We start from the raw sequence: 20,121 nt of genomic DNA, 5'->3' as shown, positions 1-20,121 counted from the left end.
GGCTTCTCCCTTCTTTGGAGAAGGTATGAATGTGTCAAAGAAACAGACTGTTACCATCAGTTAGCACAAAAAGCTTTTGATCCCGAGTTATTAATAACAGAATAATATACAGCTGTAAGTTTTATCCAGAGAACCAGCACTAAATGACCAGAGAGAGAGAGAGAGATAAGAGTGGTTTAAGACACACAGGAAGTTCTGCTGATGTGAGAAGAGCTTTGTTTGGTCTTTCTGTGTCACAGGCACAGATAATTTAATACACTACTGGAATGAAATAATTCAACTCCCCAGGCCAGATCTCTCGTCAAAGTCAAGAACCGATGCTAATAAACAGCCAGTCCTCCAAAAGCTCCAGGAGAGTAAAAGATTGATGTTTGAGAAAATACAGCATTCATTTCAAAGAAACTTGTGAGTGCAATGGCTCACACTCCAGTGCTGCAGTTTAATTGTCTCTGCATTTTGCATAAAGTAAATGTACCAATGCTCATCAACAATTATATAAAACTGTAGGCCTAAATTTAACCAATTAGAAAAAGGTGAATTTAGAAAAGAATAGAATAGAAAAAAAAAATCGAAAAGTAGAAAGTGAAGCATGTGAAATTATAATGACTTTGTCTAAGCAAACTAAACAAATATGTAATTTTACAATAAGACATCATTTAGAAGTGGACTTGGTGCATCCTTCTTTGAAAGCAATAAATCCAAGTACTGAATCACACCAGTTCAGAATTGTGACAATATTACAGAAATTACATAATGATGAGTTCATGTCTGGTGGAAAGGGATGGAAGCTTTCTGCACACTTTTTTCTGCAGGGTTGCATGTCAGCAGTAGAGGGCGTGACTACAATGTGCCAGTGAAGGACCCCTATATGGGCCCCATTGTTGTCCATTCAAAAAGCCCATTAAACTAAATATAACACTAATCTGTAAAATTCTGTTTTGATCATACTTCAAATTTATGTACTGTAGCTATCAATAAAATAAATTGTCAAGACAGATATCCACAGACAATTATAAACTGTCAATATAATCAATATTTTACATGATGTTTTCAACAGTTTCTGCATTTTAGATATGCTCATTACATAATAATAATAATAAAGAACAAACAAACAAATAAATAAATGGGTCCGCCGTGTAGACAAACTGCCATTTCAAATATTCACCACAAGATGGCGCATGGGAAGTTGTTGCCCAAGAAGTGCACAGAGGGTTCATGCTGTCTCCTGACGACGTTAAACCTTTTTTCCAACTCATCTCTTTATTTCTATTGACGTGACACTGTCCCTTCATGGAAAATATATTAAACCATATGAAATGAGTATATTTAGAATTTCCTTTTGAAAGAAATCTGGAATTATTGCCTTCATGTGTCCCCAGGGCTGAATATCAAGTAGAACCTGACTAAATTAACTGTTAAAGTCAAATAATAAAATAAATAAAACATCAGACATATCATAGTGGTTTTCTGTCTTAAAAATGGATGCATCTCAAAAAAGAAATATGCAATAAAATATAACTTGATTTAAATATGCATAAAATAGGCTCTAAAATATGCTATAAGAATATAAGGTATACATTCTAATAATATAATAAAAAAATTTCCCCACAGTTTCCTTAAATAACATGTCTACAAAGTCTAATTTCTAGACTATTTTTGACCACAACTGGAATTTCAGGACAATTCTGAATATTAGAGAATGAATGAATTCCTCTCATACTATAGGAATGTTCAAAAGCTTTTATGACAGATTTTGTTTTGAATTTAACTATATAATACATCAAGGCATTTTAGGGTCAAATATTAATTATTAGCATTAAATCTACAAAATAGAAATCAAAACAAAAAGCGTATTAACACTAGTGAATAACTTACAAAAAAAAAAAGGCTATAATATAATAATAATAATAATAAATCTATATAATAAAACTTTCACTTTTATTTCTAACCTAAAATCTTTATGCAGAAAAAAGTTAATGTATATTTTCATTTGTCTACTCTTAGACTCTTTAGTTGTGGAGTAAAATTATTAATGAATGAATATATTAAAGATACAGTGAATAAGAAGACAACATGAGGTGTGTTGTCTTAAATTGCTCTACACAACAACTGATCCGTTTACCCCAATTGATGTAGACAGCTTGAATCCACATAACCTGATCACAAGATGAGTGTCAGTGCAGGCAGAGATTAGCATAAGCATTATCTAAACCATATTCTGCTGAGCAGTCAAATATGCTAATCTATAATCTGTCCTATAAAGGCACCTAAACGGAGTGTGCTCACTTTCCCAGACCAAACAAACCTACAGCGAGGGGTGGAGAAACAAACCAGCGATCATGAATGGCACGGAGGGACCGGACTTTTACATCCCCATGTCTAATGAGACTGGCGTGGTGCGCAGCCCATACGAGTACCCACAATACTACCTGGCATCGGAAGGCGTGTATTACTGTGTCGCCGCGTACATGCTCTTCCTCATCATTACCTGCACCATCATCAATGGCCTCACACTGTATGTGACCGTTGAAAACACGAAACTTCGAACCCCCCTGAACTACATCCTTCTGAACTTAGCCGTGGCTGACCTCTTTATGGTGTTTGGGGGATTCACGACCACCTTCTACACCTCCTTACATGGATATTTTGTCCTGGGACGTGCCGGCTGCAACATCGAGGGCCTGTTCGCTACGCTTGGCGGTGAGATCGCGCTCTGGTCTCTGGTTGTCTTGGCTGTTGAGAGATGGGTGGTCGTCTGCAAGCCCTTCACCAAATTTCGCTTCACGCAACTCCACGCCACCTTGGGTGTTGCCTTCTCTTGGACGATGGCCTGTACGTGTGCCATACCGCCTCTAATCGGATGGTCCCGCTACATTCCTGAGGGCTTGCAGTGTTCGTGCGGAGTGGATTATTACACGTTGAATCCTGAGACTGAAAACGAGTCTTTTGTTATCTACATGTTCGTCGTGCACTTCTCGATCCCTCTTATCATCATTTCTTTCTGCTACGGCCGTCTGGTCTGCGTTGTCAAGGTAGCAGCCGCCCAGCAACAGGAATCCGAGACTACCCAGAGGGCCGAGAGAGAAGTCAACCGAATGGTAATCCTCATGGTCATCGCTTTCCTAATATGTTGGGTCCCCTACGCCAGCGTCGCCTGGTATATCTTCACCCACCAGGGGAGTCAGTTCAGCCCCATTTTCATGACCATCCCGGCATTCTTTGCCAAGAGCTCAGCGCTCTACAACCCGCTCATTTACGTCATGATGAATAAGCAGTTCCGTCACTCGGTGATGTTAATATTGTTCTGTGGAAACGATCCATTCCACGAGGAGGAGGAAGCAAGTTCCACCTCAAAGTCCAAGACAGAGACCTCATCAGTCTCCTCCAGCTCTGCATCTTCTGCCTGAGGGTCACGCTCAAGGTTATTTGTGGAATACACAATTCAACTGCCTGCTACCTATGGCAGCAGCTTCCCTGTAAGGAAGGACATATGGAAAATTCTGAAACAGCAGATGGAGTTGTATACTAATATATCAGTACACAGGCATTTCAATAAAGCTCAGACTGTGAATGGGATAAAACGATTTTATATAAAATTCAGACGCACCTAATATTTTTGCCTCAAACTCTTAGGGTCCAATCATACATCCGGCGCAATGCAGTGCCAGGTGCAACACAAGTGTTATTTGCTAGTTTCAGCCCGACACAGTTATCATTTTCATGTCCTGCGCCACGTTGTTTAAATAGCAAAAGCATTTGCGCCTATTTGTGCGCCCATGGTCTGAAAACGAGGTTGCAAAACCTTACTATTTTGAGGCAACTGAAATAGATTGCACTATTGACCAGCAAAAACCTGGTCTAAAGTCAATGGTGCAGTATTTATTTTTTTGTTATTTAAAGGGCACATTAATAATATGCGCCTATAGGCGAGTGAACAATGCGCGCGCATATTGCTTATTACACAGACAGGGATGCGCAGCAGCACACAAACATGCCAAATATTAAAACTAAAAGGATTACTATGTAAAAGATTATTATTGTGTACATAAAGATATGGTGGATTCCGGCTTGTCCAGTAGATGGTCTGCTTGCGCTCTTTAACCTTGCGCACAAGCAAATCCGTTTCCTCGCTAGAGAAGGGTTCAGTTTTTCCGCTTGCAAATTCCGCCATGTAAAAGGCGAATCCGCCATGGCGCGAGCACAACTGGCTTTTAAAGGGAATGGGAGATGACACTCTGATTGGTTTATTGCACGTTACGCCCAAAACACACCCATTACTCATTAAGAGAATAGAGACAACCCTTTAAGACCACGCACCGGGTGCGCAGACCATTTTTCCCGTCGTTAAACTAGCAAAAGTGGATTCGGACACGCCCTAAGTGCACTTGAGCGTTTTAGACCATGCGCTTAGATCGTTAAAATAGGGCCCTTAGTGTGCAAGAGGACCTGGGTTTAAATCCTGATTTTATACATTATATCCATAATTGGGATTTTATATATGGAATTTTAGCAAGGATGCATCAAATTGATCAAACGTAACAGTAAAGACTTCTAAATTTTTTTTTTTTTTAAATGCATCATAGTTCTAAAAAAATATATTTCTACAAAAATATAAGCTGTTTCAACATTGATAATAATCAGAAATGTTTCTTGAGCAGCAAATCAGCATATTAGAATGATTTCTGAAGGATCATGTGACATGGATGACTGGAGTAATGATGCTGAAAATTCAGTTTAGCCATAACGGGAATAAATGACATTTTTAAATATATTAAAATAGAAAACAAATTTAAATTGCATTAATATTGTAATAATATTTCATAATACATACATGTAATAATATGTAATAAAAATATACTAATATCATCAAATTTTTTGATCCAACAAATGCAGGCTCGGTAGGCGTAAGATTATATATATTATTTTTAAAAATTTATATAACCCACATATTTATTCAATGTTATCAATCAATATGAACGAATCAATCAAAATCATTTATTTTTAATTAATTTGAGCAGAATAAACCGGCTGCGGCATCAATCAAGTAAATGCAAACAACATCTGAGCTGTACTGATCACTGCAAAAATTCAGTCTCAATGTTATCTTTTAGCAGCTGCAAAACAATGTGTGCTAAACAGGATCAAGATTAATACAAAGGTTTTCAGAGAATGAATTAAAGAATCCTTTTCTTATTAAATGTAACTGGCAATGTTGGTTTTATACTTGATGTTAAACGTAACTAGACTACAACAGAGAACAGTTTGTGGCAAAACTTGACCAAACAATGATCAAGGCACCATTGACAAAATGACATTGACTGCCAAGTCAACTATAAACAAATGCATGCATTTTCTGTCATGTATGTGAGCATGGAAAATTAAACATTTAAAGTCCAATCAATGTTTCCATGATCATTTTTTATATCACTGTTATATGGTTTTTGAGCCATGCTCTCTGCAAACAAATGTCTATGAAACTCTGTAAAAATGACCTTGAGGTAACTATAGCAACCCAGAAACCTCCTATCCTCCCCCTGATGAACAACAGAATACAAATTCAAACCTGCATAAAAAGAAGAGAAGGGCACAAATGCTAACATATATAGATGGATGGATAGATAGATAGATAGAAAGGCTGTAAAAAATGTCTTTGTCAACTTTTTTTTTTTCATTTTTTAAAATCAGTTTAATGCAATTTAAGTTGAAATGACTTAAACAGCAAAGTTGGTTGTACTTAATTTACTAAAATCATTTACAGTGCAGACAGAGATAGATAGATAGATAGATAGATAGATAGATAGATAGATAGATAGATAGATAGATAGATAGATAGATAGATAGATAGATAGATAGATAGATAGATAGATAGATAGATAGATAGATAGATAGATAGATAGATAGATAGATAGATAGATAGATAGATAGATAGATAGATAGATAGATAGATAGATAGATCAAGAACAATAGTTAAGACAGACAGATTTCTTTGCTTGGATTGAGATGTTGGGAAGTCAGCATACTTTGCACGGCTGGAAAGCAACAGTGTCTGTAGCTTACGTCACTCCAATTCTTTTTTCATTCTCCAAAATGTAGGCCTTCTATTCTTGGATGCAGCAGTGGGACTAAAATGAGGTCAAAATAACACCAGGTAGCTCAACTAACACTATGTCATTCCAGGAACGAATCAAACACTTTTGTCTTGTGCCAGATATTAGAGAACTCTCAATCACACATAGTTCTTCTGCACAGTCATCTTTTCATCTGTTAAAAAATCATTTCTACCTTTTTAAATATTTAGCTATACAGTAGACCAAACTGCCAGCATTAACTAAATAGTTTTAAGGCCTAGATTTTGTTGGGCAAACTTAAATTAACTGAAAGTTTAGCAAAAACACTTTTCTGGATCTGTAATTTTTATGATCATTCTGTAAAGTTGTGTTGTTCAAGTTAGGACATACTAATTCACTCTTATCCCTAACCAGCCTATCCTCACCAGTCACCAGGGCTGTAGTAGAGAACAAAGTACACCTGAAGGGCTTCTCTTTTCATGCATTCACATCATTTTCTTTAAGACGAGAAACACTCAGTCTCTTATTCATCTGATAACCCGAGAGGAGTCATTCTCACTGGATTTTTAAAAAGCTGTAGACTCCGTGGGTAGTGTATTGAATCTCTTTTCCTTCACCTTTTGAACTGCCAAGAAGATAAAGAAGTCTTTGTTCTCTCCTCCTCTTTATTTTCCAGACATGTTGGCAAAGTGTTGAAGAACCCAGTGCAGTTAAACACCATCTCTATACCTCCCACACGCATCCATCTTGAATACATTTCACTGTCCAAGTTATCCTCCGCTCGATCAGCTAACTTGCCCATTTCCTCTTTGTGAGCATGAGAATTATAAGAAAGACCATCAAGATGTGTATATATACTGTTTTTATTTTTTGAACATTATCATCATAGTTTTTATTTCATTATCCCTTCATTCTTTTAAAATGATCACCTCTGAATGTACACATACTGCAAACTGTCAAAAATATACAAACGAATGCAGGCTTGTGCTATACTCTGGTCAAATGTCTAAAAAACAGTGGCACTGGGGAAGAGAAAGAAAATAAAAGAGAGAAAAGACATTGAAAGTGTAAAGACATGCACAGTATATGTCTGAGCACCACATTGACTGAGCTGCTCGGTGCATGAGAGGGCTCTCTGTAACAGAAGGTTTCAGAATCGGACAGTAGTCCAAAAGGCTGTCCTTTATAAAACAAAACAAAAGAAAAACAAAAAGAAAACACCAAGAATGGTACTGTTAGGCACATAATCGTTTTCTTTATACATAGTTGTCAAACTCTGTAGAACTGCTAGCAGATTTATAAAAAGGGTCATAAAAGAAACCAAAATGACACTTCGATGGAAAGAAAAGAAATCATTCTTCTGCTGTTGAGAGTTGTAAAGATGTTCAACCATGAGAAAACACCAGTTTTCAAATCAATAATTTAGTATCCAGGGTCTGCGCAGTCCTTGGATGAAGGCTCGTGTGGACAGTGGGCTCTGGGTATGGTGTCCTTCCTAGTCGACCCATCAGATGCTGAGGTCTTTGGAGCTCTCTTTGTAGGCCTTCCTCCTCGGCTCAGGTACGTTGTTGTTAGCTCTACTGTAATTGGATCTGAGCGTGCTATAATACCCACTCAGCTGAGAGGCGTCTTCTTCCTCCTCCTCCTCCTCCTCCTCATCGCGGTACCCTCCCAACCTGGGAGACAGGTCTCGACTTAGACTCCTCGTCCGGTATGAGTATGAAACTGGTGACTCGACTCTACGGTCTCCATCCTGTCTGCCCCCACTTCTCACAGGGGAACGGCCCCTCAATAAAGAGTTGTAGTTCTGGAAGGCCGAAACTGAGTTGGGCGTCCGAACGCGGGGAAAGGTGCCGTCACGAGAAGCCCCACGGAGAAGGCTCGAATCGCGATAGGATTCAAGGTAGCTGGGTGGCTCTCTCTGCAGGGTGTTACCCAGACTGAGCCGGTCCAGGGACGTCGCCAAAAGTGGAATGCTCTCGGAGCGGGATGGAGGCTTCGGAGGAGGAGGTTCCTTTAAGGTCACATCCAGCACATCGTCGAACTCATCGTTGTAGGGTTTATCTGAAGGAGCCGTAGGGCGTCTTGAGGGAGACTGGTATCTGGAGCGTTGAGGGGAGCGGTAGGGAGACCTACGGCGGTAAGGAGAACTGCGGCGATGACCAGATCGGTGGGGTGAACGCTGAGGGGAACTGTGTCTGCGAGGGGACGAGTCGCGATGATGCCGTCTATCTGGCGAGCGGCCTTGTCTCTGGTTGTATCGACTGTCCAAGGTGTTTTCGGCACTCCGAGCTCTGCGCCTGTCTGGGGAACGGTGCTTCCGGTGGTGATGGTGGTTCTGGTTGTGGCTGCGGTGGTGGTGGTGATGATGCTGTGAGTCATCCGTGCTGGACCTCTTCTTGTCGCCCTTCCTCTTGTGAGGCTTTGAAGTTCCGCTGTCCTTTCCGTGACCCTTGCTCCTGCTTTTCTTTTCGGGGGAGCGGTGTCTGTGGTTGTTGTGACGGTGATTTGACCGGTGGCCGTGCTCCCGTTGGCCAGACTCCTGCCCTCTCCTGTCGTCATTACGTGATGATTTGTGAAGGTCTGGTGGATAGCTGGACTCCGATGGTGGGTGGGGCCGACTTTCGGGAGGAGCTGCGTTCACTTCCGAAACAGTTTGTGCACCGGCGCTGAGGCCGTTGCCGTCGTTGATGCCGTCTGTAAGATATGAGTAATTATGGGTGAACTCAGTTATTTGAACAAATATCAAGTTACTGTATGTGATGGATTGTGAATGTGTCTTTATTCTTACTTTATTTCCATGAAACGCTGATATTGGTTTGGCTGTTACCATGACTAGACAACAGTGCCCCCATTAAGTACGTTTGCATGCACTTTAAAAGTTTGATATCAGTTGAACTAAAACAGTAAATCAAGGCTGGAATCCACTACATGACTTTTGCCCAGATTTGCAGTCTGGAGGCAATGCTTGTCACTGAAAGTCAGAGCCAGTCTGTATATTTTGTTCAGTTGGATTTCAAAGAAACTCATGTAGTGTATGATTCGCTAGCTTCAGACTATCATTAATTCCAGTCAGAGGAAATCAAACATACAGTATTTGATATTTGGAGCCGATTTTAGAACACAGTGTTTTCATTTCTCACGCATCTCCTAGCAACAAGGAGCATGTATCCGCATGGATTTGTTTTGTTTGGAATGACAAGAAAGTCTGTTAGTGTGAACTTCAGTCATTTAATGTGTGATGCCCACTTTTTGTTTGTAACAATTTTCACAGTTGGCAATTAGAGAATGATGCCTTGTGTATAAAATCTGTTCAGAGTTTAAAAAGTTGTGCAGTGTATTCCAGCCTTTAGTCTTGTGAAGTCGGACGAACAAACCGAAATATGCGATTAGAGTTCAGCTTTGCCCAGCATGTGTACATGTTAATCTACAAGCGGTTACTACAATTGGCCTCTGCATTGTAAGACAGAAGTGAAGCGAGACCTTTTTTCTAAATATTTGATTATGCTTTGCCATGTATACTTGGACAGACAGATGATGACTGGAACTCGGCTATGCAAAAGCCTGTTGTATCTGTGCATGTTAACGTACTTGGTGATTCTGTTTCTACTCTGAAGTAACAATTAAGAAAAGTTTTAGTGTTGATTGCAGATGATGATTCTCATCTGACACAAACTCATGCATTTGCTGCTTCTGTTCAAATTGATTTGGAATTATTTAACTCCAAACATGACGGACTGGTTTTTGATAGACATGTCTATATGATTAGAAAAAAATGGATGTAACAAACCTTGCAGGCAAACATTTTTGTTCCCACAACTCTTTTCTGAAGCAGTTTAAAACTAAGATTCTACATGTAGAAGCGCTTTCGAGCTACATATTTTCTACATGCCTAAGATAGACAAGGATCCGAAGAGTCAAAGAAAATTTACCTGTACCGAGTAATGGCTTTGGTGGGTGGCAAACGTCGACAAAAAAAGAAACGCATGACAAAAAAAAAAAAAAAAAAAAAACACCAGTAATAACAACAAAAAATGCATTCATTGATGAGGTTTTCATTTTGTCTGTGGTGATGTCGGCAAACCTAAATGCAAGAATGAACCCACTCATTCAGGTCACAATGTCAGGAATGGCCAGAGCACTGGCAATGCATTCTTGTGTAAATGAACTTGCAAGGGACAGTACAGTTGAGTGGAAGCCACAGCACAGAAAACTGCCAGAGATGTGATGAGACGGAACACGGGATCTACAAACCGTGGTCTGATTTTGGTAGAAAGCAGGCTCTCCTGTCTTTTCAGATCTCATACAAGCAGCGGCTTGGGGAGCAACCATCGCTATGGGTGGAAGGAAGAGCCCAGAACAACAGAAAAGAGTAGATAGAAAAAAAAACAGAGAGAAGCAGAGTATTTAGATCCCTGAAACAACAGTCGTGAGAGAGTTATGCTCTTTTGCAATGGAAACAGTGTTTATTTTATCAATTAGTCAAAGATAGAGATTGTCCATAAAACGCCCCCACCCTTGAGTGAAAAATCAACAGTAACAGAGAGAGCCGGAACCAAACGCGCACACACACACGCGCACACACACACACACACGCATCCTCACTCAGCTGCAAAATCAACCCAAAGACAGTGAGATGTGGATGCCGTAACAAGCTTATGTGCACAAACACACACACACCATATGAAGCAGTTTACATTGCAAACGGAAAGAAAACAAAAGTGGTGAGACATGGAAGAGAAAAATGAGAAAAACAAGTACAAAATGGTATAAAAATATACAACCTCACAGAGATATCATGTTGGTGCAGGAAAGGACACATTATATCACATTCTGAACTTGACAAAATACATGAATGAGCATCTTTAAATGGTCAAGACCGAAAACAAAACAAAAAAAACCCATAAAAAATAATTGTGGCAAATTAGTACATGAATTTTCCATAAATATTATGGAAATTGACAAGAAAAAAAAAACACATTTAGATATTCACTGACATCATGCGGCACTGACATTATGCTCAATAAGTGAGTTGCTTTCTGTCTGTAAATGAAAGGATGTAACGTCCGATAACAATCCGTTAGATACACAAAATAAATTTGATAATGGAATGTGGAGTTTAAGAACCATCTGCAATGTTCGCAAAGAAGCAGTTGACATGTACAACGTGCAAAACGATCGGTGAATATGTGGAATACAGTATTGTGAGATTTCACCGAAACGGCTAATGATACCAGAATGCGTTTGTAGTCATGGAGTCTCTTTAAAGACCCTTCTCAGTAGCTTACATTCACCTTCAATAAATATCATAAATATGTTACAACTCACTGACATGGTCATGCCACCTCAATGGAGGGCATGAAGGAGTTTATCATATTTTTTTTTTTCCTCTCTGAAAAACAATAAACGTATATCCAGTTTTAGAAACGTTAATATTTCTGCCTCCTCGCTTTGCTTGTTTTTAATTCTTGTGAAGTATTACGAAAAGCATGTGCCACAACCACCACCCAAAAGCCACATATCCCATAGTCCCCTAGGCTAGCCCAGTGCACAGAGGCAAGGGGGGCAACAGCAGCAAGAGGAAGGCCCATCACCCAGCAGGAGGTCAGAGTGCGCAGAAAAGAAGAGGTGGTGGTGTTGTCGACCCCCGCGGGGGAAACTCCTCAAGGTGTGAAGACAGGGGAGAAGGGGATGTTCTCGTAGATTGACCCACCATATTCTGGCACCGAGCCGTCCCCCCTCCTAAGGACCAGGTGGACTTTTCGGCCACCGCTTTTGATCAGTTCAATGGCACGGGCGTGCTTCATGCCCTTGGTGGTCTCCCCATTGATCTCCAGGATCTCATCTCCAACCTATGAAGAAATGAAGAGAGGATAAAAGTAAGGCAATGGTACCTATATATAGCTGTGACATCCAGTAAACATCGTCATGCATATAGAAAGCTAAAGATGAAGAGGAAGGTAGAATTTCCTTTGTTCTATTTTTCCTCTCTGCCTCTGGTTATCTGTCAGCGCTTACCATCAAGGGAATACCGTCTCCACATAAGTGGGTCTTCGGCTGACAACTCGCTGCGCTTCACAGAGTCGCTATGTGTTGCTTTCCTCTCATCTAACTGGCAGAGCTTAGTACAGCGGCTGTGCAATTCATTTGTTTGCATTGATGCTAATGGACAGTTAATCTCTCTATTTCTCATTTACTTTAAAAAGCCACATTTCAACGTCACTTCTAAGATGACAATGGGGATAGAAATAAAAAGTGCTAGTCCGACGCAAGACTGGGCCCTGAGTCGGATAATGTGTTATACAGATGCTAACAGATGTTGTTGTGGGTGGTTATAACTGTGGAAGCAATAGTAAATTCAAATATAGCTGCAAGCAGCAATTACCGGGGCCAAGCAGAATAAGACGACAAGACATGCCAACATTGCTGAAAGTGTCAGATCAACTGCAACAATTAGCAATTAAAGACATTTAAAGAAGATTTTAGGCGAAATGCCTGAAAAATCATATAAACAGTAATTAAAAATATGATTTAATGGATTATCACTTTCGACCAATAGGTGGCGCAGTTACAAAACTGATGTGATGTGGTCAGAGTGAAGTGACAATGACACATACAAAGTTTGGTGTCAATATGTCAAGGCATTGCAGAGATAAAGCCTGAATAATGCTTTTAGCATCATGCCTCAACTTTGCTGCTGCGCTATACGAAAACGGTTTCGTCAATCGACACGAAATCCATAACTTTCAGTCGGCACAGTCTGGAGATGATATGATTCGATTTTGGTGAAAATCGGACAATCGGTGTAGGAGGAGTTCGAAAAAGTAGGTTTTGAATGAAAATAGCATTTTATTTCACAAAACTCTATTGAAGTCAATGGGAATTTCATGTTTTGTTCTATTATAGCGCCACCAAGAGGCTCAGTCCCACAATTTTTTTTACGTGTCCTCAGAGTGAGCCCATACATATGTGTGTCAGTTTTGGTGAAAATATCTCAATTCGCTTCAGAGTTATAGGCATTTATATGAAAAAACACGTAAAAAATGACTGACACATGACTTTGTTTGGAATTTACTACCCCTAAACATCAATATTTTCGCATTTGGGCATTGGCGTTTAGCTATCGACCTATGTTTCCAAACTTCTGACGGTGGTTTCGTCTCGATCGGACTAGCGGTTTCGAAGATATAGCCAAATGTTTTTTAAGCGCTAAATCACAACGCTACACAAACCGTAAGGCGAAACCTAGCATGTTTGGTATCATAGGACTCGGCAATGATTCAGGAGTCTAAAAAGATGAGTTTCGTGAAAATAAGTTGACCACAACCAAAGTTATAAGCATTTGAAAAAAAAAAATCACCACTAGGTGGCGCTGTTTCGAAACTTCTCACGCTCCTTCAGGACATCGGGCTGATGACCCATACCAAGTTCCGTAACAATCCGTTCATGTGTTCTTAAAATACAGCATTTTAGCACAAAATTCAAAATGGCCGACAGCCAAAATGGCCGATATGGTAATATTGGATATCAGTGGACTCGGCATGTTACCCTGAATCTAACGAGACCAATTTTATGATTTTTGGACAAACTGTTCAGAAGTTATAAGCAAAAATAGCCATTTTTCATATCTCCGGACCAGTAGGTGGCGCTGCGCCGAAACACAGCATGTAGCCTCAGGTCATGCTTGTGATGACATGTACCAACTTTGGTCTGAATCTGATAAAGCGTTGCGGAGATACGGCTTTACATCTGTTTTCGCAAGCGCTACGTAAAATTTATTCGTGGGTTTATCGAAAACTGTTAAGCGAATCAACTTGAATTCCATAACTTTTTGTCAGCATGGTCTGTAGATGATCTGGTTTAATTTTCGTGCAAATCGGACAAACCGTCTAGGACGAGTTCGAAAAAGTAGCTTTTTAGATAAATTCAAAATGGCGGCCATATTGTTATGACGGAAATGACGTCATAGGGTGCAATCGAATTGGCATGAGCTCAGGAATCAGAGAGAAAAAGAATTTTGTTGATTGGCCTTACGGTTCAAAAGTTATTAGCAAAATAAAAGTGAAACTTTGGACAGGTGGTGGCGCTAGAGGGAATGACTTAGACACACCAAAATTGGTGTATTTAATGTTGGGACTGTCCTCTATCAGAATGTCAAACCAAAACAACTTTCCCGCATTCGGTTCTATGGGCTGCCATAGACTCCCAGTTGGAAGAAGGAAGAATAATAATAATAAGAACGGGAACAGATACAATAGGTGCCTCCGCACCTTCGGTGCTTGGCCCCTAATTAAATGCAACTAACTGTATTATCATGCATAGTTAGGGGAGCAAAAAGTTTTAGAAAGGAATAAAAAGACACTGCTTGATATATTATTTGTTGTTGACAAGGCATTGTGTGCAATCAAACTTCAGTAGGAAATGTATCCATCACTTTAGAAAATCATATAATATAATATAATGAACATTAAATTACCAACTTTTAAAAAGAAGAATAAAGTGCTTATATATACACATCTTTGTATGTGAGAAAGGCATTGTATCCAATCAAACTTCAACAGTAATCAATAACGTGTATCCTGATTGATGTTCAGGGTTAGCTGCACGCACCCTCATCTTTCCGTTTCGCACGGCTGCTCCGTCCTCTGCTAGTCTCAGCACATACAGGTCCATGTTGTACTCTCGACCCCCTCGAAGGCTGAAGCCAAAGCCTTTATTGTCCCTCTCCAGATCAACAGAGTAGAATTCAGCATCCTAAAACACAAACACACACACGCCAAGGTCAGTGATGAATCTGTAATTGTGCATTTTTTTCATCAAGGCTCCCATTTCAACAAAGGGAACATAAGCCACCAGCAGGAAACTAAAATGTATTTTGATAGTAGCATCATCCGTAGAATAGCTTAAATAATTGATCTGGCTCTGATGGTATTTTAGTGCAAAGGTCCATCAAGAGACAGCAACGAACACATTCAAAGTCCAAAATGCCACCAAACAAACATAGAATAAAAGAATCTCTAGTGTAAAATTAGTCACAAATTCGCTTTGGTGGTTCAAACATTTTACGGTCTCTTGTTTTTGACAGTCCATCAAACTACTGGGATGTCTTCTCTCAGAGGGCAGAACATCTGAAGGAGACGGCAGTGTAGGGAATGGAGTGAGCGAAGTACCTGATTTGAAGGTTGTGTCGGAGCTGGAGGGGGCGGAGCTTGTGGGGCTTTGAACTCATAAGACTCCTGTTTTGGTTTGGTGTTGTTTCTGGGAAAAAAAAAAAGACAAACCTTTTGTAAAATAATGAGCACTGATACATCGCAGCCCCAAAAAGCCTTTGGACACTCTTAAGCTAGCTGTTTTCTATTTTAATACATTTTAAAATGCAATTTATTCCTGTGATGGAAAAGCTGAATTTTCAGCATCATTACTCCAATCTTAAGAGTCACGTGATCCTTCAGAAATCTTTCTAATATGCTGATTTGGTGCTTAAGAAACATTTCTTATTATTAACAATGTTGAAAACAGTTAATTCAATGCATCATTGCAGAATAAAAGTATTAATTTCTTAAAAAAATAAAATAAAAAAAATTTAAAACATGGACCCCAAACTAGTTGGCTTTCAGAAAAGTGCTGATACCAACTTTTAATTTATTATCCCCAAATGCAATGAAGTTCATTCATTTTTAAATGTAACTTAAGTGTTCAAATACATTTTGGAGCCACATTACATTTTTAATGGAGTGGCCTGATGTGATTTTCTTTCATAAATAAATAACGAGCAACCATCAAGAATATTACACTTTACTTAAATTGCTTCAAATTCCTCTTTTTTCCAACTCAAAATGGCTGTTTATTATTAAGTTGAGGTGTGTGGCACGTACCTTGGCTCAGGTGCAGTTTGCTGTTGAGGGGTGTGTGTGGTAGTTATGGTTGCAATCTTCTCAGCGTTGGTCAGCAGTGATGCATTGGAGGACTCTGCGGGAGGAACATCAGAAATGGTAAGGAAGATACAGAAGCCTCCACATTATTACCCATAATGCATGTGCAGTGTGTAAGCGTACCCTGTGGACCAAGTATCAGAGGCCCATTTTCCATACAACAAAACATTAGCACTAGTGCACTGTGCAAGCGCACTCCAGCTGGGCAGCAGGAACACCGGCACATTTATCATTCTGGCTGTAGCTTTCTCATCACAGATTACATTACAGCCTAATGACCGAATACCATGCAAAGCCGAACACCCAATTTTCCTCTTTGGTCTGTAATCTCGTATCACAATCTACCCTCGCATTAACAATTACAACAGCATGTGTTGAAGAGATAGTTCACCCAAAAATAGATATTCTGTATCATTTATTTACTTTCATGCAATTCCAAACCTGTATGATTTTATTCTTTCAATGGAACATACAGTAAATTAAGATATCCTGAATAGTGTTCATGCTGTGGTTAGAGTTAGAGCAAGTTTGAATAAAATTTAACAACCCAATAAAGAAGATCAGATTTATCGTGAATAATGACAACATTTTCGGTCTTGGAAAGTATTGCACAAGTCATATCTCATACACTACCAGTCAAAAGTTTGGAATAATAATGATTTTCTAATGTTTTTGAAAGAAGTCTCTTATGCTCACCAAGGCTGCATTCATTTGATAAGATATTATTACAATTCAAAATAACTGGCAAAGCTGAATTTTCAGCTTCAGTGTCACATGATCCTTCAGAAATCATTCTAATATGCTGATTTGCTGATTATAAATTACTGTTGGTGCTCACTTGCTAATAATGGTTCTTATTATCAATGTTGAATTTGTGGAAAGCATGATAATTTATTCTTATGATTCTTTGATGAATTGAAAGTTAAAAACAGCATTCATTTGAAATACAAATCGTTTGCAACATTATAAATGTCTTTAATGTCGACCCTAACCCTAACCCTAACCCTTTAAAATAAAAACCACACTTACCCTAAATTTTTGAAAGTTAGTGGTTTCCACAAAAATATTAAACAGCACAAAAGTTTTCAAAATTGGTTATAATAGAGCACCATATCGCATATTATTATGATTTCTGAATCATGTGAGACTGAAGTAATGGCTGCTGAAAATTCCAGGAATACATTACATAAAAAAAAAAAATTAAAATAGAAAAGTTATTTTAAATTGTAATAATTATTATTATTATTATTTTTTACAATTTTACTGTTTTTACTGTATATTTAATCAAATAAATACAGTCTTGGTGAGGATAAGAGACTGAACGTTTAACAACATAATATATATAGATATTTTTGGAGCTTGACAGACTGTAGTCATTGTGTGCTTTTGTCAAAAGGAAAAAAGCAGCTTAAACATTCTTCAAAACTTCTCCTTTTATTCGTTTGTGGGTGAACCACTGTACTAGTTCAATTGATCTTGGATCGTTTGCTTTGACTGCATCGGCCTAACTCTTAAATCAGCTGTCACCAATGAAACGCGGACTGCTGTTGCTTGCGCTCAAAGCTGCTTTAATTCCGCCCCACTGGGCAGTCACTGTGGGGGCGAGAGGGGACTTTGATGAGTGCACAGCCCGTGAATCCCACCGTCTTAAAATAGCCTTTCCCCATCACTCTGCTGGGAACAGACTTTGGCGTTCTCTCTCTTTCCTCATCTCATGGTTTTATCTTCCTCTTTTCTCCACTCAGAAAGCACAAAAAAATGCAGAAACTATAAATGATGCATAAATTAAGCACAGAAACCAGTAAGAAACCAAAAGACTACAGTTTAGTAACGTAACATTCAGGGAAGCAAAAAAGAAAAACTGCCCACAACAAACCGTCTTCGCTCTCCTGTAAACACAACCAGACGTACACATCCACATTCTGTCAATTTTGGAAATTCCCATAGTATGCCAGCGCTCTCCGATTAAAGAGTATGAAGAACTCAGACGGACTCCAGTGTATTTGGCATCACATATTACAGCAGAGCCGAAACTTCACTGGAAACTTCACTTTATTATTGCATGCCGCCTTCCCTCTGAGGAAAACACTCAGTATTGTGAACAAACACACTGGCACATGCATGCACGCATATACCATGAGCTCTTACACCATTGGCCAAAACTCACGTTTTTGAGGGGGAACCAGTGTCAGTTCTGGCTCACTTGGTGCCCTAGGTGAGATGAGACTTAATCAAAGAAAATAAAACACTTAGTACAACTAATTAGTACTTAGATATAGGTCAGAGGAAGAGTTTTTGTTTAGCATTAAAAGCGAGAAAAAAAAAAAAAAAGCCTATACATAAATACATTTTATATTCTATGAATATATATTTTTCTATAAACAAATATATAAACAAACATATTTTTCTTGCAAATAAAATATGTTCCTAAAACAATCCTTACTCTTCACTTCTGACTTAATTTCCAAAGATGTAATTTTTCTTAAAAGCTGCATAAAAAAAACACTTGCTACTTATGTCTGGTCTATGTTTTGCCTCAGTTGGACTTTGAGTTAGTTTTGCACGGTTCTCAGTTCAGTTTCCTGTGTTTTCTTTGTTTACGCTCTTCTGTTGCCATGGTTTTCTATTTGCCCTCATGCGTTTCACCTGTGTCTTGTTAATTATCTAGCTAAGTCCCTAGTGTTTCCCTGTGTATTTACAGCCCTTATTTTCAGTGGTTCTCCGTCCGTTATCGTCAATATATATTGGTTTTTGAGAAGTTCAGAGTAATCTGAATGTGTGGCTATTTTGATTTTTGTTATTTAATAAAGTATGCAGCACATAGATCCTGCTTCAAGTGCAAGCAATGGTGTCACTGCTAAACTCTCTGGGGAAACATTGAAATGTGCATGACGCTTATGCACGGCTGTGTCTTTGTACCTTGTTGGTGTGCCATCTGTCAATATTACAACAGCACAATACGAAGGTGTTCTGCCTCTAAGGTTATAAGAGCGCGTGTTGCATATTCATTGTGTTGATCCCCTCACAGGTTCCTGTTCATTATTCTTCTTCTAATAAGGCTGAATGTACCATCTACATTATTACTGCAAGACACACGAGAGTAGTGTGCTGAGATGCCGTGCTATTACACATATTGCGCACACCCACATGTCCAATATGTTCTCGTCTCAGCTATGCTGTTGAGCGAAGGGAAAGAGAATGAGAGAGAGAGAAACTAACCGTCTCCTGGAATGATCCGCAGCGTCACCGTGTTTCCAGCCTCTTTGATCAGGTTGACGATATCCGAGTGGGACTTATTGGTGATGGAGCAGGCGTTTACAGCCAGGATCCGGTCTCCAACTTTTAGTTTCCCGCAACGGTCGGCTGGGCTTCCCTCGATGATGCGACCTATTTTATGAGGCATTGCCACACATGCGTTTCCAACTTTTGGCCAACAGTGATTGAGCATGTATGAGTTTGAATTAAGATGGTTATGTTTGTTTTTTATTTATTTTTTGGTGGGGATGGAGAAAGAGAAACAGAAAGAGAGAAAAGAGAAAGAGAGAATGTGTAGGGGTTAATACATCAAGCCACCAAGCTAAAGTGCCAACATTTTCATAGAATGCCCACAGATTATGCCCTGCAAGCAAAATACACCTCAAAAGAAACTTGTGACAGATAAAAGCATGTTACTGAATGGACAGCAAAGGTATGGGGGGGGGGGTCAATAGCACATAGTGAATCTGCTGAATTTGGCGATATTAAAGACTTTAGGATGCATGCTAGATCACCCTGAGCATCGTTTCAGTAGCGCTCTTCAGATCCTTTGAATAATCACCACCGCTTTTGAATTATTCATTATGCAAAAAAAGGTGTAAACTCTTGAAATTCCCTAAGAGAACTGCATTGTACTATAACTCTGCCTGTGTGATGAATTATGAAAAATGACTGGATTAGGATTATTCAAATTTGCCTTTTGTGATTTACTTACTGCAGTGCACCCCTAAAGGTGCCATTAGCCGTTTTGCTCATTTCTGCCATTTTGCTGAATTTAACCACATAACCTCCATTCAAAAACCCGCCTTCCAAGGTTTGCAAATGCACAAAAAGTTTTCCAGTCAGAAGACACATTTCTGATTGGC

At 39.3% G+C, this 20,121-nt stretch overlaps 2 protein-coding genes across 19 annotated transcripts in view; one reads left to right on the top strand and one right to left on the bottom strand.

Moving 5' to 3' along the window:
- The first annotated feature begins 2,293 nt into the window (after window positions 1–2,293).
- On the top strand, window positions 2,294–5,389 carry rhol (rhodopsin, like). Its single transcript, XM_079857600.1, has one exon. It carries the CDS (start codon window positions 2,340–2,342, stop codon window positions 3,405–3,407), a length of 1,068 nt encoding a protein of 355 aa, XP_079713726.1. The 5' UTR covers window positions 2,294–2,339; the 3' UTR covers window positions 3,408–5,389.
- Window positions 5,390–7,206: 1,817 nt separating this feature from the next.
- Window positions 7,207–20,121, bottom strand: part of magi1b (membrane associated guanylate kinase, WW and PDZ domain containing 1b) — a 135,642-nt gene continuing 122,727 nt past the window's right edge. For 7 of the 18 annotated variants that reach the window (XM_079857552.1, XM_079857562.1, XM_079857563.1 and 4 more), the window contains 6 exons: window positions 19,220–19,423; window positions 15,944–16,037; window positions 15,239–15,326; window positions 14,679–14,822; window positions 11,782–11,920; window positions 7,207–8,765 (listed from right to left, as the gene is read on the bottom strand). In XM_079857552.1, coding sequence (XP_079713678.1) covers window positions 7,576–8,765; window positions 11,782–11,920; window positions 14,679–14,822; window positions 15,239–15,326; window positions 15,944–16,037; window positions 19,220–19,423 — 1,859 coding nt within the window. In that variant the 3' untranslated portion in view covers window positions 7,207–7,575. Of the gene's footprint in view, window positions 8,766–10,322; window positions 10,403–10,423; window positions 11,921–14,678; window positions 14,823–15,238; window positions 15,327–15,943; window positions 16,038–19,219; window positions 19,424–20,121 lie in introns of those variants that run through there. The other 11 variants (XM_079857565.1, XM_079857566.1, XM_079857568.1 and 8 more) reach the window with 5 other exon arrangements.

The sequence above is a fragment of the Squalius cephalus genome (assembly GCF_949319135.1).
Source record: "Squalius cephalus genome assembly, chromosome: 22".
NCBI lineage: Eukaryota > Metazoa > Chordata > Actinopteri > Cypriniformes > Leuciscidae > Squalius > Squalius cephalus.
The sequence above is the reverse complement of the archived record's forward strand: the minus strand, read 5'-3'. Positions and strand labels throughout refer to the sequence as shown.

Coding starts and splice junctions, on each gene's coding strand:
- rhol (XM_079857600.1), top strand. CDS start 2,340: ATGAATGGCACGGAGGGACCGGACTTTTACATCCCCATGTCTAATGAG.